Source organism: Bombyx mandarina, chromosome 15 (genome assembly GCF_030267445.1).
Source record: "Bombyx mandarina strain Sakado chromosome 15, ASM3026744v2".
NCBI classification, from domain to species: Eukaryota; Metazoa; Arthropoda; class Insecta; order Lepidoptera; family Bombycidae; genus Bombyx; species Bombyx mandarina.
Window position 1 is genome coordinate 456,475 of NC_143221.1, and position 27,215 is coordinate 483,689.

At 41.7% G+C, this 27,215-nt stretch overlaps 2 protein-coding genes across 7 annotated transcripts in view; one reads left to right on the plus strand and one right to left on the minus strand.

The window, feature by feature from the left end:
- The window catches only part of crb (cell polarity complex component crumbs), a 63,318-nt gene extending 58,042 nt beyond the window's left edge, over positions 1-5,276 (plus strand). The window contains exons 43-45 of one of the 3 annotated variants that reach the window (XM_089733403.1): positions 180-345; positions 472-754; positions 1,517-5,276. In XM_089733403.1, the coding sequence (XP_089589529.1) occupies positions 180-345; positions 472-711 (406 nt within the window). In that variant the 3' untranslated portion in view covers positions 712-754; positions 1,517-5,276. The remainder of the gene's footprint in view (positions 1-179; positions 346-471; positions 755-1,516) is intronic. The other 2 variants (XM_089733404.1, XM_089733405.1) reach the window with 2 other exon arrangements.
- Positions 5,277-5,556: 280 nt separating this feature from the next.
- LOC114242671 (uncharacterized) overlaps positions 5,557-27,215 on the minus strand; it is a 99,438-nt gene continuing 77,779 nt past the window's right edge. For 2 of the 4 annotated variants that reach the window (XM_089733406.1, XM_089733407.1), the window contains 12 exons: positions 18,524-18,654; positions 17,170-17,350; positions 16,565-16,710; positions 16,130-16,231; positions 15,389-15,507; positions 14,599-14,693; positions 13,427-14,131; positions 13,037-13,129; positions 9,745-9,862; positions 8,628-8,736; positions 7,405-7,519; positions 5,557-6,677 (listed from right to left, as the gene is read on the minus strand). In XM_089733406.1, coding sequence (XP_089589532.1) covers positions 6,674-6,677; positions 7,405-7,519; positions 8,628-8,736; positions 9,745-9,862; positions 13,037-13,129; positions 13,427-14,131; positions 14,599-14,693; positions 15,389-15,507; positions 16,130-16,231; positions 16,565-16,710; positions 17,170-17,350; positions 18,524-18,654 — 1,918 coding nt within the window. In that variant the 3' untranslated portion in view covers positions 5,557-6,673. The remainder of the gene's footprint in view (positions 6,678-7,404; positions 7,520-8,627; positions 8,737-9,744; positions 9,863-13,036; positions 13,130-13,426; positions 14,132-14,598; positions 14,694-15,388; positions 15,508-16,129; positions 16,232-16,564; positions 16,711-17,169; positions 17,351-18,523; positions 18,655-27,215) is intronic. The other 2 variants (XM_028173925.2, XM_089733408.1) reach the window with 1 other exon arrangement.

Here is a 27,215-nt window from a genome sequence, read left to right on the forward strand (position 1 = left end):
ACTTCGTCACAACGTAATTTTGAAGGTCCAGTTTGGGTGCGGGGGTAGAGGACGGGGCGGGGTACTTTTTTGTTTTTAATGGAATGATATTGAAATTTTATCGGTCGGTCGAGCGGCCGCCTCCTCGCGCGGCACTCGCAGTAGAGTGCATGTTGTAACGCGGCGGTGTGTGCGCGCAGCTGCGTGTGCGGGCGCGGCTACTGCGGCGCGGAGTGCGCGCTCGTGGACCCGTGCGGCGCCGAGCCGTGCCAGCACGGGGCCGTGTGCGAGCAGCGCTGCGCCCGCGAGCCCGACTACGTGTGCCGCTGCACGGACGGCTGGGCCGGCAAGAACTGCACGCAGCAGGTCCGTCGTAATACTGTACATGCCCTGCGGGGAACGTCCGCACAAATTTTGGTGAAAAATTCTTATAATGACGTGCACTGTTGTGCTCTTTATTTAACATGAAATTAAAGTCTGCCTCACTCACAGGCCGTGGCGGAGGGGTCGGAGGGGACCGGCGACAACTCGTCGGCCGTGCTGCTGGGGGTGGGGGGCGCGCTGGTGGCGCTGGCGCTGGCGGGCGGCGCGCTGGGAGCCCTGGGGGCGCAGGCCCGCCGCAAGCGAGCCACCCGCGGCACCTACTCTCCCTCCGGACAGGAGTACTGCAACCCTCGCGCGGAGATGCACCACCACGCGCTCAAGCCGCCTCCCGAGGAGCGACTCATATAGCGCCGGGAGGTACTCGACTGATGTAATGAGAAGCAGTTCTTTGGTAATTAACTAAGATTTCAGTGGAGTTTTTAGAACAACACGACGAGCCGCGCCCGGCCCGGCCCGGCCCGGCCCGGCCCGGCCACTGTGTTATTTCCCCACCCTCGGGCACTTCCACATGTGCTATCGATCGCACGTTTAAATCTGAAGAAATAACCAAATGAAACAATCCGCATGAGCATACAGAGGAGGGCCGTTCGGATTGTCGATAATCCCATTCTCACGGATCGTTTGGAACCTCTGGGTCTGCGGAGGGACTTCGGCTCCCTCTGTATTTTGTACCGTATGTTCCATGGGGAGTGCTCTGAGAAATTGTTCGAGATGATACCGACATCTCGTTTTTGCCATCGCACCGCCCGCCACCGGAGTAGAGTTCATCCATACTACCTGGAGCCACTGCGGTCACCCACAGTGCGCTTCCAGAGGTCTTTTTTGCCACGTACCATCCGGCTATGGAATGAGCTCCCCTCCACGGTGTTTCCCGAGCGCTATGACATGTCCTTCTTTAAACGAGGCTTGTGGAGAGTATTGAGCTGTAGGCAGCGGCTTGGCTCTACCCCTGGCATTGCTGAAGTCCATGGGCGACGGTAACCACTCACCATCAGGTGGGCCGTATGCTCGTCTGCCTACAAGGGCAATAAAAAAAAAGCTCTCTCCTCGCGCCCCCCCTGTCCCCCAGGGGAGAGGGGGCAGCGGCGGGTCTCACTCAGTGGCGGGGCTCGGATCTCCAATATTAAATGTACCGTATTTTTGTTCCTAACAGCCCAGCTCGCTGACGAAAGGAATCAAGGAACTAGCCCGTGACGTCACCGCCGCGCCCGGCACACGCGTGCGTCTCAATCTTTAGCTTTAAGAAGAAACGGTAGCTTTTAATTTAATTGTGTACTTAATTTTGTAACCGATCGAGCAGTGTTGCCAGTGTGAATTAGGTTACCATGAATGAAATAGTTAATTTATTAGATCGTTCGGCTGGCAACACTGCTGGCTGGCGTGCACGACGTGACGACGTACAGTCCGACCCGAATTAGAATATTTGGAGACTGTTAAGTTATACATTCCGACTGAACCAGCGGCTGTTGGCTGGCGGTCAGTCTCGCAAGTGATACCTCGGGGGAGTGTCGTATATTAATGAAATAATGCGGGTGTTTACATTCCAGAGATAAATAAAACTTTTCATATATTTTAAGAATGAAATTGAATATTTACAAAAAGCAATATTTACACAATAAAAACGTTTTAATTGGTATGTGATTGTAAATGCAATAATTTTAAGTACTTAGTTTTTAAGTAAATTTTAACTCAATTGATTTGAATTCGTCTGAGTGCGGGACGTCGGCGGGACGTGGCGTCCGACTTGTTTGCATTCGTTTTAGTCATAAGGGACCAACGTTGTGGGCGGATCCCCCCCGCGCTTTGCAACACCGACAAATATTAAACACATGTTACTTCGAGCTTTCCGACCGCTGCCCTGCTCCACCTCCAGCGGTCTGGGGGCCGGGGGACCAGGTCGAGGTGTCAACAAATCCACGCCACCCAGCGGACGCAGGCTGTAACTGGTGCCTGAACGCCCCTTCATATAGAAACAATATTTATGACTTTATAAAGAACTTATTGCAAATCGTTTTTACATGTGTTGTTACTTTGAATTTCCTTCGAGGGTCGTGGGTTCCCTTAAACTCTTGACATTGAACTTTTTTCTGCTTATTATTACTATATACTGCTCAAAGAATTTCCAAACTTTAGATGCAAAGCAGTAATAGAGAGATTAACTCCAAAAATATCTAAAATGAAATAAACAATAAAATAATGAATTTGACTCAACAAAATGAACCACCGGCTTGACACATCGTAAAATTCTTAAATAACAATTGAATTATTAAATTAAAAAACAGGATTGGCCTTTCACAACTCTTTAAATAAAATATAGTGTCCCCCGGAGGGCGCAGCGGGTCCCCGGTCCCCCATCCATCGGCGTCCCCTTCAGTAGGTGAACTGTAATCATAGTTTAACGACGGTTGCTACTGGCAGAACTTCAAAATGTAATTTTATTCAAGTATTGTATCATTAATAGATCATTAAGGCATTAGTATAATCAATTTTTTAGATATAGAGAAGTGATTTCAACAGACAAACAGTATTAACATATTATTACAGATAAGAATTGTTACGAATTAAATAAACGAAGTGCCTTATTTTTGGGAAATGTTTTACACGCGTTGGGGTCGCCGCTGTGCGTCTGTTGAAATCCCCCGGGCGACCGAGCGGGCTGTGGCGCGTGGACAGCAGCAACACCCCGGGACTGCTCCTGGGCACGCTCGGCCGCCCGGGACCTAGCCTTTAAGTAAACGTGTATATGTGAAGCGTGCAAGATTCTAAATTACGTGTTAGTGAAGACGCACTCGCCCGCAGAAGGCGCGGCGCTCGTCCGTGCTCACGCGCGCTCACGAGCGCTCACTGACGCCTCGGGGCAAACGTAGTGCGCAACTATATATTAGACTTATTTACTCAACATATATATACTTGAAGTTAATGAAAAAAAACAACACAAACAAGAAGTCAGTAATTATAAAACTCGATCCGACCTCCAGCCTGTATCGCGATTATGTGTAAATCAATACAAATAAATTCTCATCAAATTATACCGTGTAAACAAAAATTCAAATACGGTCTTTGTTAGATTCCTTTCAGATAAACTATTTAGAAGATATTTCCGTCGGCTGGCAGTAGGGCACGGTCATGTAGGAAGCTTATATGTATGTAGCTGCGAGCTAAGACTTTTATAATAATTATTATGGTCGTATACCTCTATTAGATTTTTTCTCTTTATCTTTGCCTATGTTATGTACTAATTGTACGGAGCGTGCTGTGCGAGCCCCCGGAGCCCCCGGAGCCCCCGGAGCCCCCGGGGGGCGCAGTCTCCGCGCGGAACTCACTTGGATCTGTGCCTTTTGTAATACATTGCGGCGTTTTCTTTTCAAAACGAGATTATTTACTTCTTAACTTTGAATACTTTCTATTTTCACTCGCGCACACACTGTCGGAGAGCGAGCAGCTGTCAGTGAAGATATCGTGAGGAGGTTCCTTCACAGTTGCAGCTTGAGCCCCCGGGCAGCACTGCGCCGCTACAACCGGTCACTTCGCCGGCTCCTACTATACGATCGCTTTGTTCCACAACTACCCTCTCGATCCAAATATATTATACACTGACAGAGATGTAATCTGCGAATTGTAATGTAAATATTATGTATGTATAGGGGGGAGGGGGCGCGGGGTGTATCGGTCAGCCGAAGCGATCCATGGGTCATTGGTGCAGTGGGATAAGAGTTAATAATATCGAAATTAATATTTCTATTGATAGTTTTAAGTTTAGTAATAGTATAGGTTTGCGGTGCGACGCGATATTAGGTCCGCGGCAAGATTTTGTAAGTTATTAGTTCTGTTGGCGCGCTGGTTGTCCAGCCAAGTGGCTCCCCTCACGGCTCCGTGCGAACCTGCCGTAATTCTAGGATATATTATTGGAATATCATTGAACAGGGAAGTGTTAAAACCGTGAGCCAATAAGATATTTATTATTAAAATAGTAGTCTCCGCCGCACAGGAGCGTCCCCCTTGCGGCGGGGTCACGTCGGAGTGTCCCGCACCCCGCGCCTCTCTTGTATTTTGTAGTTCCACTTATATTAATAAACCTACGGTAGAACCATTCCAATTACTTAATTAAATAACATTCCTATAGTACCTTGTATAGACGAGAGTAGCATACTGAGGTAATTCATTTTAATTTTATTGATTTTCTCATACAACGATAACGATACACAACTTATTATTAAAATTTGAGTGCCTGGACTGTCTATAAAAAGACTCATGCGAAGAACTGACGTTTTGAATCATACGAAGATATTGTATTTTAGTATTTAACTGTACGTGTTGCGACTAACCGTAACATACTATATATTGTTGTTTAATATTCAAGTAATTTATAAATCGTAACAGTATTAAGAATTTAACTTCAATTCAACATCAAACTGTTGAACAAAATAAGAGTGGCGACGCGTGCGGCGGAGTGCCGGTGCCTCTAGCAGTTGAGAGGCGATGCGGGCCCTCCCGCCCTCCCGCCCTCCCGCGCCGCGACTGATCAACTTGTTCACGCGCGCGGCATTTTAAATTTATCGACTAACGTTATCTAATCTTATTTAATATACTGTGTAAATACGTGTGTGCAGCGCGGCTGTGTGGTGAGACTTGCGAAAAACAGTTACCGTCCACCATCATCTCTTTTTACTTAAACTTTTAAATAATCGACTAAACGTCGTAGTCTTTAAGTATTGCGAAGTGTGTAAATATCACGAGTTTTACGATTTTATTATATTATTAAGACACTAAGTGTAGTGATGTGTAATGTTAAGTAAAATGTACTTAAATTGTTAACTATGAGATTGAAATTAATGTACGAAGTGTGATGATTCATTTTGTGTTCAGCACGCCGCCTGTTGGCCTCTACTCAATAAACAAATTTAATATACTTATGAGTTTGTTTCATTCTCTTACTTGTACCAAAAATTTACCAAAGAAAACCGACTTGTAACAAAATAAGAACCGAAAAAAACATTGTATTATATTGTCTTCGAGACATTTAAATATTAAACATTATTAAGAGTAATTAAAAAATCAGTCTGATAAAAAAAGTCCTAAAAATCGGTATATCTAGACAATAGTTCGGAGCTTACGAACACACATAAAACACATTCGAATAGGGAACTTCATTTTTTAAGTTGTTTAACAAAAGTAACAAAATAAAACAACAAATCGAATTCTAAACGCGTCCTTTATTCAATACTGTACAGACTTCCGGACAACATGTCCCCCCGCCCCCCGCCCCCGCTACATTACCGCGGCGCTGTTCCGGGTCAACGACCCTGTAATCTTTAACAAAATACAAAAACGTAACCTACAATATAAAGTCACTACAGCACTAATCATAACGTTTGAATCACAGCTGACACCGACGTGTCGACCCGGAACAGCGCCGGCGCCCGCGGGCCGCACCACGAGGTCACAACTAAATATTTGATAGCTCAATCCGCACCAGGGACGCTCTGGCCCCGGCCCCCTCATGGGAGGGCGACCGGGGGAGCGCCCAGGACCGACTGCTCCGTCACGTCGAACGAAGTACAGACAAAATTGTTTAGATGGACATTACTCGATAATGTCTTCTAACTCGATTCCTCTGAACAATATCTGAGGTAAGTATTGGTGAACAGCACGAACTTAGATAAGTGGAGGAAGCGCCGTGGCTAGTCATTACATAGGAACATTAAGTCGTCGTGCGGCTCCCCTTACAGTCGCAACCCCCGGTCGGCACAGTGGAACACACGGGACAGCGGTGGCTCGTCCGCGCGGGACACAACGTGCGCCCGCCCTTAGATACAAAATGAAAACAAACAACATGTATGGCACGCGCGTGACGTCACGCCGCGCCCGCCGCGCAACTATATACAATAAATTAATATAAGCATAATATTTAACTGGTTTAATTTAAATTAACAATTAGCACGCGTCGCGCTGTACGCGGCACTACGCGGCACAACGCGGCCGAAGTGGGCCGGGCCCGCGCGCCCGCCACAGAACACGAACAACAATATCTAAACATTGAAACATAGTCCGCAGTAGATTAATACATTTGAAACATATTTTATGATTGTTGTTACTTTACAAATTGTATTGCAATAAAATGATGTCTCTTGTTGCTTTCGTCGCATAATTAAATATGGAAGTGTTCACTCGGCGCTGGCAGCGCACGCGAGCAGGTGGCACACGCAGAGGGGGCGCGTCACGTCGCGTCGCGTCACGTCACGTCACGTCACGTCGCGTCACGCCGCGTCACGAGACCTTCCTCGGTGACGCCCTCCTCAAATACCGTTGGCTACCTGGAATCGTTTTACGATATTGAAATATTTCATTCTCAAGACAGAAGAAAAAGAAATGACAGACCCTGTAAAACCTAAACCAGGAAACTTTAATGACTTGAAAAGTAAAAGTCTCCCTGGGGACCGGACCGGAAGGGGAAGGTCGCGATTGTTTTAATTCTTTGAGCGCGAACCGTCGATAGATCGACTCCCTATTAGGGCGTATAAAGTTCGAAGCGTCGGAATACCGACTATTTACGCAGTTTGATTATGGGCATTTGGTATCGACCTCTACAGACGCGCATAACGTTTTAAATAAGTTAATAACATTCATAGATAACTATTTAAAATTATGTTGCTGTGAATTTAGCATTTCTTTTTATATATTTTTTTAACTTATAGTTTCATTTATTTTTCTCAATAATCCTTTAGAATTTTCTGCAAAATAAAAGGGTCAAATTACGATGATTAAGTGATGGAACAAATGTAGCATCTTTTAAGAGAATGCCGCTTATAAATTGGAATCGTATTAATTTCCTAATAATGTAATTATCGTGTCGGGGGCTTGTCAAGTCGCGCGCGGGGCCCGGGGGCCGCTACAAGCGCGGAAGGGGCTCGGGCGGATGCTGTTCTTGAGTTCAGAGTTTTGTAAAATACACATAATGAACAAACAATATATTTTGGGTTCGATCAGTGCTGGTGGCAGCGTATAGTAGGGGTCGTGGTATGAGCGGTAGTGTGTGCAGACCTGTGGTCCGCGGGCTGCAGCACGACGCGCTGGTAGTGCGCGCGCTGCTGCTGGCGCTGGCGGGTGCCCAGCTCGGCGGTGCCGTCGCGCGCGATGAACAGCTGCAGGCCCGACGCTGCAAGCCGACACACGATTTACAACTTTCAAGAAAGAGACTTAAAAGTGTTTTTACCTCTACACTTTTCAATTTTTGTACGGACAATTTCTTTCAAAACTACGTATAGTACTCACCAATCTGAATGTAGTCGTCGGCACGAACTTGCGCATGGTACAGTCGGGTGAACATTTCATAACCAAGATTTTTTTGTAATTAATAACGATAGCAACGAGAAAGAAATATCAGTACAAGTAACAATATGAAGTATTCTGAACGCGACGATACTGTCGGAGCTCAGCGAGTATGTGATTAATATACGAACGTAGCACTCATAGATTATAGACTTAATGTAGTACTCGCACTACCGCGCGGGAGGCGAGGACGCGCGCGGGTGGAGACAGCGCGCGGGGGTGCCCCGCCTCCGCGCCCCGCGCATGTCCCGCTGATACCTGATTTTGTGTTCTGTGCAACGTAACGCGGCTAGGTTCGGAGCGGCCATAAAGTTTGGCGATTACTATACATAGTGCATTTAGAAATAGGTTTAAGTGACGTGTTCAATTTTCCCGCTAAACCAGTCGAGGTTGTCGACTGACGTCAGCACTGCACACTCAGTACGCGGTGACGTCCTATTAAAACCATTGAATACAATGTGTTACAGGGAAAACAATACCGTAGATTGGGTAGAATAGGGACAAATCTGGAATGTCACAATGCTTTTGTGAGATTTAAATTTGTTGAATTGAAAATGACTTTTATTTAGTGTTTAAGAATATTAAATAGTTTAATTTAGTCATCAGTTTTGTAACTAATTAAAAATGGGTATTGAAAAGTTAATTACCTAAAAATTTACCTACCTAACAACTAAACAGTGCCCCATACGTGACCCGATTCACCCCAAAAGCCAAGGTAGATCAGGTCAAGCTAGTTTTATAAGTTTTTGTGTATATTTTTCAATGAACTATGTAGAATAATAATACATGGTATATGAAAATTTAAACCTGCGGGACCATTTTAATCTCAATTTTTTTTGATATTACCCTAAGGAAAACCGCTGAAAATTTGCGTTGGAATTGGAAAGCGTCCCGATTCCACCCAATCTAGTGTACAAGACGTTAAGTGTCCTCACTCTCTGCGGCGTCGTCGTGGTCCCCTCGGAAGTCGGTGGCGGCGAGCAGCTCGTCGATCAGGGAGTCCGGGTTCACGCGAGTGTTCTCGACGCGACACGAGGCCACGTGCTGCCGGACCACAGACAACGCACACTTTATATTTACATCTCTCACCTGATGCTGAGGTGTCGTCCGTGTGTACATTTATTAAGCGAACTCAGGTCACAGTTCCAGAGCTTATTCTTATATCGCTTTTACTTTATATTACTTATTATTTACTTTTATAATACTGATGATACCAAATGTTTACGCATATTAACTCAATTTCGAATATTTTTGGAAATTGTACACTTTTAATGCGAGAAGACGATATGTTTTATTTTTGTATGTTTCCAAACTGAGCTTGCACGCATTAGGATTCTTGTATCTAGTATTGCAGACGACGGACACATATTAATTTCAAATTAACAATGATACTAACATCTCAATTCCGAGGAGTAGTGAGTCTGAGAAACTGTTTTCTTCGTCATCACCTGATCGTATGGCATATTCTAATGCTGCAGGGTAAGTACCCCCCACTCTGCCTATTTCTGTCACGAAGCAGCATTACGTTCCGGTTTGACTAACTATGACTCCAACCTCGCGTGTCAATGTCAATAACGGCATTCACCTCGTAATGTCTATTGACTCCTGTAACCACTTAAGATCAAATGAGTTGCGAGCAGGTCCACCCCTCTATGCAATAATATGGACAATTTTCTAGATATTTAACTAAGGACACCAAAAAAACGCGTGTAGTACAGAATGTTTATGGCTGGACACAATAATACGATATAAATATCTCGGAAAATTAGATCTTAAATCTTAATCTTATTTAAAACATTAAAAAGACAAATCTATACTAATATATAAATCTACAGTGGTTATTACGGATGTTCCGTTATAACTACGGAACCGTGCAAACGATTGACTTGAAACTTGGTATCCATGTAGGAAATTTATGTACTTAATGGGTAGCTAATATTTATATGAGTGTTGGACTCCCTACACCAGTTACTTATAAATAGTTGTATATATTTGAATTGTATTTGGAAGTGGATTATCGATATGTATAAATTAACTGACAGACAGACAGACCTGCGAGTCGTCGGTGGCGGGCGGCGCCATGGCGAGCAGCGCGGCGGCCCGCTTGCGTCGCTCTAGGGCGGCGCCCCCGCGCTCCAGAGACCCGCCCTCGGACGCCGACGACGGGTTCCTGAACACAACGCTACTCATCATGTTTGTTGCACTCAAGCAGGCGTCTCAACGCAGATCAAAATCTGTAATACTACATCATTTTGGAGCACCATCGAGTTATATAGTCTAACCAAACTCAGTTTCAATGGGATTGAATAACTAACTCACCATCTTTAATATCCTAATTTAAATCGAGACTAAACTAAACTAGGATCATTCGGAATAAATTTTACAAATTAATAATAATTAAGAAATCAATTTCACCAACAGACTACATTCAAATAGACAAACATGCAAAAACCCATGCTCCACGTCACCATAAATATTATTTGTGACACAGTAACTGGCGCCAGAACATACGACACCGATTAACCGGTAATGGCAAGGATCGTGGTACCGGGCCGCTTGCCATTACTGTACCATCAGCATAACCAGATGTTGCAAGAAGCGCGCGCGGTGTGGCCCCGGGACCACGATCGTTCATACCACCGATCGTTACTGTGTTTTGTAATTTTAGAAATCAAAACCTAAATTCATTGCCTCGTTTTTACTGAAACAAATGTCAACGTTATTCTTAAGTGCCTTTAGGTTACTTTTCCTTCGAAACATATTTTGTACTTAGCTGAACGACTCTGATTTCTACAATTATTTAATGCAAATATAGACATGCTGTTAAATCTAAATTAATAAAGGTATATACATATATTTATGTAATAAATAAGATTTGTCCCATTTTATATTTAACTATTTCTTAGTTATTGAGATTCCAATTATTATTGTACCGTTACAAGTTCGCCTACAAAAAATCCACTGAAAAACGAATTGACGTAATGTGCGTACAATTGTATTATAATAATATAATATGTATGTTTAAATAAATGTACGCACATCCCTAGGCAGTGTCGCTACTTCATTCATGAACGCGGCGGTAAACTCGGGTGACAATCATTCTTTAAAGAATTCTTGATTACTTGTCATAAATATTTTTTTTATTGCCCTTGATAGTCTAACAGCTCAGGACCAACCGTCATCGCGCGTGCGATCACTGTGAAGGACATTGTGACTTGAAACGGCAGTGGGTGGGAAGATGCTCAAAGATGGATGACGGGATCATTCCAAATATTCGCTCAGAACCGAAGCCTCTCTGTAGACCCAGAGGTTCTATTAGCGTGATCCGTCAGATCAACATTATTGATAATCCCAATCTCCACTGTTTGAGGTCAAATGCAAACAGTATGATATTAAATATATAATTTAAAAATAATACCTACGAGTGACAGGACCACTCCGTCATTTAGTTACGGGCTTAGTGACTTAGTGATCTTCACTAAATAATAAATATAAATTATAATATATACACAAAAGTACAATAAATTTCTACACAAGCATATGTCCTTAAACATTTTGACATGCTAATCAATAATGATAAATTAGTAATTAACATTAGAAAAGAGCATATTGTGTACAGCAGCAATAATAATATACTCATAGAAGAGAAAGATAATAATATGTTTACTTAGAGACTCAACAGTACACAGTCAAAAAATTATTTGTAAGAAAAAACACATCAATGACATCTGAACCATCGAGAGGTATTGAGCTTTGTTTCTCTATAATTATATTTGAAAAGTGTAAGCTTCTATAAAAATAAAAAGAGTAGATCGTCAAAAACTTAAACTTAGCAGGTGCGACGATTGACTAAGTCTAGGTTATGTTCTGAGCCCGTGCAGAATAAGATGTGTAGAGGCATTAGAAATCTGCTGCTCGGGGTAGTTGTCTAAAATATATAAGTGACGTCACCATCAGTATTGAACCGACGTACGAGTAGGATAGCGAGAACATGTTTCTCGTTCGGTCTTAGGTTATATAATTAAACTAAAACTATTTAATTACTTATGCATTGAAATACCTTTCAATGATTCACTAAATTATATAATTACACATTACTGATTATATTCAGGATAGCTATATTTTATACAATATCAAAATCTAATATCGATAATGAAACACACGGCACATTACAACATCCAAATAAGAAACCACAAAAATCAGTTTCGTTACAAAAAGTTTTCGTATCGTTGGCGGCAGGATACCGGAGCGGTAGTGGCAGATCCAATACGAGCGGTGATTCACTGAGTGTTGTGGTTCCAAAATCTACTACAGCTGACACTAAACACGAGCGGGGCAACAGCGACAATATCTATGATGTTTCCGTTTTAAATCTGAACGTCTAACGAACAAAGTGTGTGTGCCAAAATCTATAAATAAACACCTACATTTTTTTATTTATAGAAATATGAGTATGTCAATGATGTATCTCAAATGATCAATATTTTTTACAATTTTTTACTCAGAAGAAGATAAATTTTAATTCCAAAGCCAATAAGAACCTTATTACAAAAAAAAAACAAGTCAAATATGTAACAAATTGACGATTACATAATTTTATTTTAGCAAGTTTTTTATTAAAAGATCCGTGCCAAATGATGGACACAAGAGTTGTCGGGTGATTTATGAATCAATAATGATGGCGATAAAGTGCAGAGAACGAATGTTCGGTCACTCAGTAATGAATCATTGTTTACCTTATTGTGTGGTAGTGCAAAAGCATAAAACACAAACGTAATGTCTATAAATCACTAACGGATCAAATGAAATTTATTCTTATCCAAGATTTTCAGGACACAAGGTCACGAAGACAGGCGCCACTTGACTAGATTTTAAAGTCAAATTGGTAGAAATTTAATTAATTTTTAATAAGTCAAAGATTGAAAAAAATATTTATGGATACCCCGACTGGCACGGCACCTGAGACCATCAGGTTTTCAAGTTATTAGCTTTTAAAGGGACTACCATTAAGGATAAAAAAATTATTGGATGACTAGCAACGGAAAGTAAAATCGATTTTTGGATTGAATATTGTCGCTGTTACCGAGCTGTGTAAACACAACGATAATTCATCCGCACGCACACAGTGGTCACACACGTGGCTCAGATACTTTCAAATATAATTCACGGATACGTATTCCTAATTTTAAAGCAGAAATGCTCAAGAACCTTTCCATTTATTACACTAAATTCGTTTAATGGATGGATGCACTATCAGCCTACGAACAGCGCATACGGTCTGTCCGCGTGTGTGACCGCTTGGGTCGGGGCGGGGGCCGGGGGGTCGGGGGGCGGGGTGACGTACAGCGGCGAGGCGTGCGGCCGCAGCGCAGTGGCGCCGCACCCGTCGCAGCGGCCGCCGCCGGAACTGCACCGGGCCGCCGCACTTGTATGTACGCTTACATCATTACAAAATATTTGTAAATAAAACACATATCTAGTAGTAAATTATTTGAAGTAAAATAATAGGCCACAGAACCTTAAAAATATTTATATTATAAAGATACAGGCATTATTTGCTTCATCATAAATTACTAAACCATTTTTTTTAATTAGCAGAACAGAAAAATACACCATTAGAGAAGAGACAAGTACAGAACATATCCTTGAATAGCCTTAAGCCCCGATTAGTACGCAGACGTTACAGGAGGAAGGGAGGGAGACAGAGGGACAAGCAAGCACACGGGACACTCACCTCAGGGCGCCGGTGTAGCTGTGTCGCAGGGACGGCATCCTCTGGACGTGCATCACTCCGTCCACCACGTCCGCTTTGGGCGTGGAAGTCAACACCTCTTCGTTGAGGGCGTGGTTGGAGAGACTTCTGAACTTGTTCCTGATGTCCACTTTGTCGGAGCCCGGGTCCGCCTCCGGGTCGGAGGGTATGCAGTAGAACTCGTCCTCTATGCAGCCGGACAGTCGGTTCGCGTTGGACACTAGCGAGTTCTTCCTGTGCGCCAGGGGGGTAAGGAACGGGAAATTGTTGAATAATTCCTCGTTTTTCTTATTCTTCTCGAGCAGCGCCGGGATCGTGTTCAGAGATTTCTGTTTGAAGATCTGGAAGTTGGTGAGAGGTTCGACAGCGGCACTGATGATGGTCGCGGCCACCTTCCTCTTCTTGTCGAAGTAGGTCGGCATCGCGAACGAGTTTTCATGTCCGTTCTCTATGAGAGTCGAGTCCGGAGTCTTGTACTCCTCGCTGGAGGGGGACTGCAAGGCGAGGCGGGGGATCACATCGGGAGGGCCGGTGAGGGTCGTGTTGGGGGTCAGGAACACGTCCGACGTCTCGCTGATGACGGTCTTCTCGAGCAAGAGCTTGGAGAGCGCCCTGCCCGTGTGCTTGCAAGTCTGGGAGGGGACGTACAGGGTGGTTGTGGTAGTGGTTGTGCGCTCTAACCGAATACTGAGGGGGGGCAAGGGGGTCGAGGTGGGGACAAACAAAATAATTGAATTAATAAAGCGTATACATAAAAAATATAGACGTTAGTGATGTGCTCAACATAAACATAGTTTGTAAACAAGCGGGCACTGTACACGACCGGTCTCATTACAAAATACATGCATATATTATGTATGTATGTGTTTGCATGACACCCATAATTGTTTGTATATCTACGAGGACACTGAGTCGTATTTACAACGAAATTACACAGAACGATAAAATAAAAAACAAAAAGATTTAACAAAAACCAGGGAAGGAAACTGCAACGTCCGTGTTTATATGCTCAATACGGATCACCAAGTTAAGATAGTACGAGTGTGGTCCTGTTGGATCCGTGTTTGTGCGTGCGTGTGTGTGAGTGCGTGTGCGTGCGTGTGCGAGTCGTGTGTGTGGTGTGCGCATGTGTGCGTGTGTGTGCGTGCGTGTACCTGTTGTGGTGCGGCCTGGCGTCCCCCGCGGAGTCCCCCTCGGAGCTCTGCCGCGAGTGCGCGGAGGCGGCCGACGAGCTGCCGTACCCTGACGCCTGTATATAACACACCACTCATTTTTATTATATTGCTGCAGATGTAGACGAGCCCACGGTTCACCTGCAAATCCCTGATATCAACTGGATATCAATCAGTTCTTATCGGAGCCAATAGCCATGCCAAATGTAAATACCACCTTCAGACATGAAGTCTCAACTGTACAGCAACACGGCGGTCCTGTCGTGCAAACTGGACGCATGACTTACATAGTAGCAGAAATGGGTAGGGTGGTGGTATCATGCAGCGGCTGCTTCAAAACGCGCTCCACCGCCATTAATTACGGAAAATTTAAGAATGGCCAACGAAACAACAAAGTATCCTAAGATTTTTTTTTCCTACCTGAGCTGATAGCCTTGAGAGGCTATATCAACGTCGCCTTAACTAGTAGGTGAGCTCACGGGGCTCAAACCTGATGACGTTGCTAACACTAGCCATAGCTAGAGCAGCAGAATCTACCAGCGGTCCTGAATCGCGACCCACTGAAAAGATCCGGCGAGAAACTCAGTGGGCTGTGTCTGAGGGTTAATTTGCTCGTCGATCCTTTCATCGCAAGCGACGGGTTCGACGAGAACGATGACCGGTATCCTAAAAACTTTTTCTCTGTCTCGCGGCTTAGATGTTAAAATCGACCTCCCTCCACAGACAGCCGCGTGGGCTAAGAGTCAACAGGTCGCAGACGGTGGTGACGTACCTTGCTGCTCATGTCCCCCGAGGTGTTGGACGAGTTCCTGGAGTGCGTGTGCTGGTGCTGCAGACAGGAGGCGCAGGACGACGGCGCGGGTACCGTCGTGCACGCGCTTATCGTTAAGGCTGAAAAAAGTCACTCACATTATTTCCCGCACTCCTTAAAGACGTGTTAGAACATCTATGCGAGCTGTCAGGTAATAAAATCATTATTGCATATATAAAAAGGAGAACTATGAACAATTTGGATCTCTTTAAAGATTTAACAATTGCATAATTTATGTCGAGGGGTGAAAAGCTATTTGATTTAGACGACATTTCGCTTAATCTGCCATACCTATTTATATTTATAATTAAAGGTGCGTTTTATTTGATATTAGCATCAACAGTTCGATCTTTTTTTTTTATTGCTTAGATGGGTGGACGAGCTCACAGCCCACCTGGTGTTAAGTGGTTACTGGAGCCCATAGACATCCACAACGTAAATGCGCCACCACTCTTTTTAATTGAACTACAATTAAGTTTACCCCATTTAAATAGCTGAAGAACTTCTCATGTTATATTTTTTTAAATTTTAAACTTTGGCTCTAAATAGCTCTAAATTTGAAAAATGGCTCTCCTGTAAAATTGTGTGTAAAAAAAATGTGCAACCCGATCACGTTTCGCTCGTGACTGATAGAGATTGCATGAATTTTATGAAATTGCTAATCATATTCCTGATGGATTGTGTTATCGAGATTGTCCTTACCAGGATGGTCAGGTATGGCGGTGGCAAGAGGTGACTCGTCGGAGTCCGGCGTGGGGAGTTCACACGAGGGTACCAGGGTCAGGGACTGCGAGACTCCACCGTCTGCAAAAATACAAATAAACGTATAACAAGGCTGATTTATACCACATTTATGAATTAATTAACTTATGCCTTCCATTTGGGTAGGCAGCGGCTTGGCTCTGCCCTTGGCATTGCTGAAGTCCATGGGCGACGGTAACCACTCACCATCAGGTAGGCCGTATGCTCGTCTGCCTACAAGGGCAATAAAAATAAAATGGTATGCTTTAGATATTCGAAAGACATTGGCCAAAAAATACATACATTAAAAATAAAATTTAGATATTTATAATGTTGAAATCACGAGAAGAATGTCGTGATGAGCATCACAGCTCCGCAGCTGAAGGAGGGACATACCAAAATTCTTCTTCTTGGTGAGCGAGCCGAAGCCCGAGCTGGCGGTGGAGGAGGCGCAGTCGTCGTCCGGGGCGCCGCCCGCCGCGCTCTCCGACCCGCTGTCGCCGCCGCCCTTGCTGTCCGCCACCTCCTGCTTCCTTTCCGGCCTGGAAATCAGCACTGACCAGTTAATCAATGTCGTCCGAAACCAAGATAACTCAGAAATAAACTCGAGATTTAATCGAAATATATAGTTCTTAGACCTTCAAAGTAAAATGTCACGCGCAATACTTAAAAGCACTGTAGTATCAACTGTATACAATTAAATATATATTTTGCTTACATGGGTCAACGAGCTCACGGTCCACCTGGTGTAAAGTGGTTACTGGAGTCTATAGACATTAACAAACGCCCACCTTAAGAGCTTGGCAAAAACGACTATCCTATCGGAACGCATCATTGCTTCCCGGCAGATGTAAGAAGGGTGGCGGTACCAACCCGTGCAGTATCACTGTCCGCAGGCAACTTTGTATTCAAGAGGCAAACATAATAGATACAGTTTAAGGTGCAAATAAACCCAAACTGTGGCCTAAATAAAGGTTCTCAATATTGAGTAAGCAACATACACTTTAAACAAGGGATCGCCCGAGATCATGTTCATTTTGATCCTCAGCCTGAGCACCGAGTTGTCCTGCCTCGTCCTGTTGTCGTAGCCCTCGAGCAGGCACCGCCTCGTCGTCTCCCCGGCGCCCGCCAGCTCCGCCAAGTTCAAGTCGCAGAAGCCCAGCTTCTGATATGATCTGCCTCCTGCAAAACGCCAACGTTCACACGCAATTTGAATAGAGCAACAGATTTTTACGCACAAACTTAAATGGCTACCTCTGCCCTCATATAAGATTGGAGAAATAATTTTGAATTGACACCAATAATAGCTTTTTTTTCTTTTTTATTGCTTAGATGGGTGGACGAGCTCACGGCCCACCTGATGTTAAGTGGTTACCGAAGCACATAGACATAGTAAGGTCTCACTTTTAACAGTACAACGGCTGCCCCGCCCTTCAAACCGAAACGCATTACTGCTTCACGGCAGAAATAGGCAGGGTGGTGGTACCTACCCGTGCGGACTTAAAAGACATCCTACCACCAGTAAAAACTGTAGTTAAAACTTTCTGCAGTTCAAACCGAGACGCAGTTGTAATAAGCAAAATATTAGTACAATTAGGGACAAAAAATATTCGTACTACCGGGAATGGTCCGAAATAAAAAATCTTTCGGGTAGATTTTATTAAACATTCAATTCGAGGTATATAATTATTTGTATAATTTAGTCCTTGCTCCAAGTTCTGACCACGGCAGTCGTAGGGCTGCGAGTACACCAGATGTACCACCTAACATCACAGACGACAAGTAAGACTTATGAACGATAGTCTTTTTATAGCGAAGAATCCAAATTCTAAAGTTATAACATTCACAATGAATTGGCGGTTCATTGTGGATGTAATAACAACTTCAAAACTTTGCTGGCATATTTTAAAGCGAAGCTCAACAGTACTCGAGGAAAATTTAATGAAACTTTATAGATTTTCCCATTGTTACCAGATAAATTACTCCTTGATCAAATTAAGTTAGGAAATTCTATGTTTGAATATTTAGAAGAGGCATAATTGGCATAAAATACAGTACTTTTTTTTAATTGGAACCACAACGACCATTGTGAAAATAAAAAACTACTTTATTATAACAATTATTACATCTGTAACTATACTGAGATCTTAGAAGACATGTCGCGAGGCGGGTGGCGGCATTTACGTTGTAGATGTCTATGGGCTCCAGCAACCACTTAACACCAAGTGGGTTGTGAGCTAGTCCACCCATCTAAGCAATAAAATGGCCTACACCTCATGGCCTACACTTGGCGAGATCAAAGCGCAAGGCGTTGAACGGTTTAGAAAATGATGAATGTAAGACAGTAAAGTTTACCTTTGCACTCTTTTCTGACGGAGACCCTGAGCAGCGCCGGCTCCAGGACCCCGGTGCTGGCGTTGGCGCACATCTTGCACATGAACGTGAACTGAGCGTTCCACCGGACGGCGTGGTTGCGCACCTCCTCTCTGGAATATACAACATACATACATTCTCATCTATACTAATATATAAAAATGAATTGCTGTTCGTTAGTCTCGCTAAAACTCGAGAAAGGCTTCACCGATTTGGCTAATTTTGGTCTTGAATTATTTGTAGGGGGAGTCCAGAGAAGGTTTAAAAGGTAGATAAATATGAAAATGCTCGGAATTAAATAAAAAGAACAATTTTATTTTTTCTTTGATGTGTCCCCCGTCAGACGGATTGCTTTTGTTTGTTTTAAGTTTATTTTATACAAAAGATTAGGTCTTTTATTTATCGATTTAGGAACTACGAAATCTGCCGGGTCAGCTAGTACTAATATATAAATCTACAGTGGTTTTTACGGATGTTCCGTTATGACTACTGAACTATGCATCCGATTGACTTGAAACTTGGTATCCATGTAGAAAATACATGTACTTAATGGATAAGCTAATATTTATATGAGTGTTGGACTCCCTGCACCAGTTGCGGGGGCGTTAATGATGAGAATCTTTGTGGGGGTGAGCAATAATAATGTTAATTTTAAATGTTATCTAGCGAAGCGGGCGGGTACACCTAGTTTCTCATACGAACGACGTTTACGAGGCTAATTAATGAGTCGGTAATGAAAGCGGATGGCATCCACCTCATGCCTGGTGTGTCACCGGACATCTCAATAGATCCTAACCGAACTTCAATAAATCAATAACATATTGATCAAGACAAACCGGCAAGAAGTAGTTGAGGACAACCAAAGACCGGGCTCAGTGGTGTGGATTGGGAGAGGCCTATGTCCAGCAGTGGACGACTGTGGGCTGTTGGTGATGATGATATCAAACAAACAGTAATCGCCTATGGTCATGTCATTTGCAATGTCAACAGGTTATTCAACAACTTCACTGGTGGTAGGACCTCTTGTGAGTCCGCGCGGGTGGGTACCAGCACACTGCTTATTTCTACCGTGAAGCAGTAATGCGTTTCGGTTTGAAGGGCGGTGCAGCCGTTGTAACTATACTTGAGACCATGGAACTTATATTTCAAGTTGGGTGGCACATTTACGTTGTAGATGTCGAGTAACCACTTAACATCAGGTGGGCTGTGATGTCGTTCACCCATCTAAGCAATAAAAAGACCAAAAAACATATTAACGAAAGGGCATTCACGAGAACTCCAGAACACATAATCCAGTGGAGTTCGGGTTCCCTCCTACACATGCACATGTAGTTATTGCTGGCATTTTAAGGAAGGAGAAGTTCAAAAAGAAACCACTCAGATGTAAAAGGATAACATTCGTTCTGTAAAACGTATGACACGTTTAGCGTAAAAAACGAACAGCTTCCGTCGGCGGCGTGGTCGTGTGTATTTATTTATATCACGCGCGCGTTCAGTCAACGAAACACAAATTATATTTTACTAAACTGTAAACTAGTAAACTATCTATATACGTGAAGCAAAAACTTTGTATCCCTTTTTACGAAAATTGCGCGGACGAAGTAGTATGAAATTTTCCACACTTAGAGAATATAGAGAAGAAGTGCACAGTGCTAATATTTTTTTTAAAATAATACATAAAAGAAATATTAAATCAATAAAGAAAACATTACACACACTACATACCGTGTATTTGACGCACACACGCATGCATAGTATTTATTGTCAAACTTTTGTTCTTGACGTCTGTTGTCAAATTGAGAATAGATTAAATATTGTTTGTCTTTGTTAATATTTTTTATAGTGTAGTCTTGGCGAAATTTGTGATTATAGAAGTATAAAATACAATCATAATAGTGTACAAACTTACAATTCCAATTAATTATAGTCGAACTTCGACTACTGCGGGACCTCTAGTTTAATTTAATTATTTGGACACGGCGATGTGAAAAGCGCTTTCATTCCCTTATTACAGCGTGTACAAGTGTTAACTAAATTTTTCTAGCGACTATACTCGTTAATTTAAAAAAAAAAATATCCCTCGGTTATGGTACTTTTTTACGGGTAAAAGACGCCCTATGTTTTATTTTGTACTTCTGACAATGTGTACGCAAAATATCATGACGATCGGTTGAGTGGTTAAGACGTGAACAAATAAACAAACACTATCGCTTTTATATTCACATATTTTTTTATCCACCCATCTAAGCAATAAAAAAAGCAACCATTATGGATTAATTACGTATTATCGGAGATAAAAGTCATTAGATCTTTTTACACGCTTTTATTAGCATGGTACGCATGTTTGCTTGGACTTCAAGACCTCCGATCAATCAACCTGGAAATTTGCATACGGCTCAACGACCGATGGCGACAAAATAATTTTATAAATTCGCTCTAATCCAGTACCTACAAAATAAACAAAAATTAAATTAATTATTACTTCGGTTTGCTATATAACTAAGCGTGTTCTTTTTAATTTTTAAACTACACATTTTATGAAAGTAAGTTCTAGATTTCTATAACAAGTAATTTATGCCGATGATTGAATCCATTGACATTGTTATCAGCCCATCTGCGTACCCCAATTAACAATTAATATATGTACGAGGAAGACATGTCGTGAGATGTTCTCGAAAGTTTATCGATCTAATATGTTTGTTTGTATTTTGTATTTACAGGTGGATATGAAATCCAATCTACTGCAATACAAAGTCACTGCAGCCTACATGGATCACTTGGATGGACTTCAAGAGTTGTGTCAAGAGAAGAATCAACCCCAATAAAGTGTTCGTGATCTGACATGGGCAACCGTCCGGCATGAGACCTCTAATTCAATCATGGAATAATATGTAAAATTTTCTAAGTTGTCTTGTACCAAATCCACCATTATACAATCTGGTAACGGCAAAGGAATAATAGAATCTTTATGTAATTACATCACAGGTACCTACCAACGAATTCGTTTAGGTCCTTTAAATTTTTTGCCTTCACTATATGGTGAGGTGACCACTATATATACAACCACGACCCGCCTGGTTTTAAATAGTTTCCATATGTCCACAGATACGACAACAACGTAATCATGCTACCCAACTTGAAACGAGAAATCTTCGTCGTACTTACTGTATATCGGCTATTTCACCATTCAAACCGAAGCCAGATACAGGCAGGATGGTCGTGATAGTAACTAAGGTTTGGATTGAGTACTGAGTAAATAGCGCAAGACTTGCTGCCTATACCACGGTTAAGCTTATTTCAGCCATGAACACTCAGACTTGAAGCATACGATGGCGAGTCGCAACTGAGACTGTTCTCAGGTCTCCTATTCGATAGCGTCATTCACATTACGGTATACCGGCCGCCATACAAGACGCAAAACTCGTTTTTTATAGCGAAGAAAACAATATTTTTTTGTTAAGAATGTTCAAGAGAGTCCGACGCGGGCTAGTGAATTAATACCATATACACGAGCAGCCGAGTGAATCCGGTTTGCAAGTGCGACTGTACTATACTATACTGTAGGTTGTGCTCCTGAATATCGGACCCCTAAACGCACTGACCGGACTTCGTTTTGTGTCACTAAAACTATCGAGATAATAGCGACTTAGTCATTGATGCGTTTGCGTGTCGACCCGGCGGTAGGCTGGTTGGTTCTGACCCAACAGGGTATCCCGGAACGCCAGCGTCACCGCCCGGGCGGCCTGATGGGTCGCGGTAACGCGGAGACCAGCGTTGTTGGTCGTCACCAATCGCTTCAGCGACCAGTCGGTGGGGCGTCCTCGGGGTGGCGCCGCGAGTCTGGTTGTAGTATTGACTGCGGGAAACCCCTTACTCTGCACGGGTTTTAAGCCTGGGCGGAGATCAGACGTCGGGTGAAAGAGTGCAAGAGAAGTAGTCTAGTGGATAGTGCCTTAATTAAGTATAAGATAGTGCCTTAGTTAAGAAAAAAAAAGAAGAACGAAGAGAATAGAATAGAAGAAAGAAGACAAGAAGGAAGAATGAAGAGAAGAAGAAGAATCCCACCCACCATCAGCTCAGACCTACAACAGCGCAATCCCTGCCTCAATAGGCAGGGAATCACAAGCCCGGGCCGAGGGGTTTCCCTGAGGCCCGTCCCGCGCCCTCGCAAAGAGACGCGACGACCCGATAATAGTTAGTTAAGATTTAACGGTAGGCAGCGACTTGGCTCTGCCCCTGGGATTGCTGAGGTCCATGAGCGATGGTATACACTCACCATTAGGTGGGCCGAATGCTAGTCTGCCTACAAGGGCAATAAAAAGAACGCTAATGAATAAAAGCGCGTTCGTTCGTCGTTCATTGGCCGACAGAAATATATTGATTTTGTCGTTCCCTTAATAAAACGTTGTTAATATTGTAGTACTATCTCAACAGGCGGACAACGGTCGCGATGGACATTAAATGACGGAAGTGCGTGCCCGCGGACGGTTCCGGCACGTGACCTTACGATAAATTACTTCTGACCGACTTTTCTGAATTCATTTTTGTTGTTTCAATTTATTTTTATAATAGTCAATGATAATTAAATATTTATACGTATATGTACATATTTATCGATATTTCACAATACGTCTGTCGTAAAATAATTAAATGGACACCGTTATCTACCTCTAATTTTGAATACATGCATGACAAATTTAGAAAATGATTATTGATGCGTAATTTTTATGTTTTCATAGAAACTATGATAGACATAGGTTCTACGTTGCATAATAATCCCACTAAGTTTCTCGCTGGATTTTCTAAGTGGGTCGCGATTGCGATCCGGTGGTAGATTTTGCGAAGTACTGCTTTTACTGGGGCTAGTGTTAGCAAGGTCGTCAGGTTTGAGCCCCGTGAGCTCACCTACTTACTCGGTTATGCTGGCATAGCCTCTAAGGTTTACCAACTTTAGTAGGAAAAAAAAGCACAATAAATCTGAACACTTTAACATGTGATAACTCTGTCACGGTAAGGTGATTACTGATCATTAATTCTGATTACGCACTTACAACCTGTTCCCTTCTCCGCATCGCCTGTTCATTGGATTTTTGTTAGTTATTAAGTAGCGATAAATAGAGCGGAATGTCGTAACACCACAAATAGCTTACAGTTAAAATTTGTTTCGTAATTAAATAAAAACATACCTTTGCAAGATAAAAGCTGTTGTTTTAGTCGTATTTAAATGCTCCACATTATATTATACTCTGTATACACAGAACACATCACGAATAATATTGCACGTGTTTAAAATTCTGACGATTCACATTTTATTGAGATCCGTGAAAACTTCGGAAAATTGAAAATAGCCCAAAAACGTATTTAGTTTCACTGTTTACTTGTTACGTATTATCTCAATAAAGGCTTTATCTGAACTATAAACGTTATGTCTTCGATTTTGGGAACTATCACAATGCAACTTAAACTTTAACCTCTCTGTTTTATACCTACTGTTCAACGGGTAATCGAAATTCGACTTTATTCAATGACATTATCAGGATTTATTTTATCTAACAATTACATTTTCTCAATGTTTTATATACATTTAAGAAAAAGAAAAAAATAATAATAATTAGGGTTCTTCAATTTAAACTCTTCTTATTCTCCACCTTATCCCACTAGGTGGGGTCGGGCGCAGCTAATTTTTCTCTTCCATTCTCTTCTATCAGCCGTCTTTTCAACCCTCACTCCTCTTTCTCTCATATCGTCATTCACACACTCCATCCATGTCTTCTTCGATCGACCTCTTCCCCCTCTACCTTGCACTACCATTTCCATACATCTCCTAGTCACATGAGTCTTCTCTCTATGCATCACCTATCCATACCACGCTAACCACCTCGTCAATTTAAATAATAATAATAATAAAAAAAGGGAGAAAATTCTACTTTACAATTTTTGTTTTTGCCTATTTATATATCGATACTAGCTGACCCGGCAGACTTCGTAGTGCCTCAATCGTTAAATAAAAGACCTAAACTTTTGTATAAAATAAACTTAAAACAAACAAAAGGAATCCGACCGACGCACAGTGGGTCGATACTGTGATTTTAGTGACTTAGGGACCAACTTTGTTTTTTTATAATTTTTTTTATGTAGATAGATAGAGCTCGTTAATCTCAATAATAATTGTTTTGGGCAAAAATTACAAAAACTTTATAGTTTGGTCAGAAAAATGTGTTTTGTGATTTTTTTGTATGGAGCGGGTCACATTAAATTAAATTCCTGCTAAGTACCGCGAGGTCCCGCTTTGAAACTTTATTTTCCTTATACCTTGTCTAGTCTACTATCATTTGATGCTATGAACATGTGCATAAAGTTGCAACTCTGCCAAATAAATGGATCGAAAAAAATTAATAAATACATAGAATAAAAACCTTTATATTTTTTTTTGTAAGTGCTTTTAAGTTAAATTTGATATGGATTAGTAAGTAAAATCACGTAATGATACCCATAATTACATAATACCTAACAACAATACATTTAGTAGGTCTCTAATTAAGCAATCTCTCTAATTATTAAGATAGTTAACATTATTTAATGAGGATAATTAGTTAAGTAGCCATTACTGGGTAGTAGAAAATATAGTAAACATTTGTTTATCTCTGGAAGTATAAAGTGACCATGTTTATTATATACTAACTAGTGTTCGTTTATTCGTACTACTACTAACATCTCGTGATTGTCGTTGTGATCTTGCTGTTTCCGTTATAATTGATAATTTTGTTAACAATTTAGGATTATTTATGATTTTAAGAGAGCAACTACAGTCGCTGTCTGATAATAAAAAACTCTTTCAATTCCTACAAAATCAAATAAACGTGACCGAAAAGAAAAATGTTGAGCTCCAAAAATTCAGTACGCAATTTTGTTCAAATATAAGTGCAATATGGAAACGAAGTAGTCGCATGTTAGCACAATTTATAAGAAAAAAATGTAATTGGTTAGAATGTGCAATAAACTGGCCCGAAGGAATGATACCTGAAGCTATCAACACTGCACATGAAAGGCTCGAGATTTCTAATACTGAAGATGTTGAAAATGTACCACCCTCAAATGTACTACAGAAGCCTCGACATCTATTTTTGCACCTCGAAAACCTTTTGAAGAATTGGGATCCAGGCAAAAACGAAGACGCACTGAACAAATTTACCAATCGCTTTCGTTATCCCCGGATGAAATGAAAGCTACTACAATTACTAGTTTGAGAAACACTAGAAATGAAGATGTAGGAGAAATAATGAACCACTTGTCAAATCACCCCGAAGATCTAGAAAAAGTTAATGAGTATTTAATTACAAGTAAAGTGAAAAGTAGTACATATTCTCCCGATAAGGCAATATTAGTTTCACTTAAATTAAGTGGCAGTATATAAACCTAAGAGAAGCAGCAAGTGAAAATGGGTCTGATTTATACCCTTCTTAATATAAAATTAAGCAAGAAAAGACCAAATGTTATCCAGGGAAAGACGAGGTAATTATTACTGAAGAAGGAGCTACTATTAAAATGCAAGCATTACTAAACTTGGCGCTATATAGGCTTTTAGATGTGATTACTTCGGATTTGGACTCTGCAAGAGAGCTACTGCTTATAAGCAAATAGGCTTTGATAGAGCCCCAGGTCAAAGTAATTATAAACAAAAAACTGAAACAGAGTTTGATGATTCATCTATTTTCATGGTCAGTCTAGTTCCTATAAGGCTTCAGAAATTTGATGGAACAATTGTTTGGGAAAACGACCTCATCAACTTTTTATTGCCGTCCAATAATGTTTAAATTTACAAAAGAAACGCAGTCAACAGTGACAATTATAAAAGCTAGCATAACAGAAGAAATAGAAAGACTTCAGCCATCAAAAATCAAACAAGTTGAAGTTAAGCATCAATTGCACATGATGATGATAGACGGCAAAATAACCTCATATTTTTCAGAAACATTTTCTGCTGTCTGTGATATTTGCAAAGCAAAACCGTCAGAGTTTTTTGAAGTGACTTGCTTATCAAAGAGAAAATAGTGAAGAAATATTCCAGTATGGAATGCCATCTTTATATGCCTGGATAAGATGCATGGAGTGCTTACTTCATATCGGTAAATATAATTTTATTACTTCACAATTTTTTCATCGTATGTAGTTTCCTGTGAGATTATTTTTTATATGACACTTTTTTGTTTGCGTCTTATCGTTTGGACTTCAAGAAATGGGGTTGCAAGGGGGGATGACAAAGAAAAAATATCAATCAGAAAGAGCGCTATACAGCAAGCGTTTAAAAAGGAATGCGGTTTACTTATAGATGTTGTCAAGCAAGGAGTAGGAACAACCAATGATGGCAATACTGCCAGAAGATTTTTCAGGGATGCAGAAGAAACAGCCCGCATAACAGGAATACGTAAAGATTTAATAGAGAGGCTTCACGTGATTCTTCACTCTGTTGCATCTGGAGAGCAGGTTTCCAATTTTTCGGAATTTTTTAGATATACTGCAGAATTGTATGTTAATGTATATCCCTGGTATTATATATGCCTTCCAGTATCCATAAATTGTTGGCACATGGCAGTGATATATAATAATGAAGAACTTTGGTGCCATTCGTATAGGTAAACTCTCGGAAGAGGCAGCGGAAGCTCGCAATAAAGAT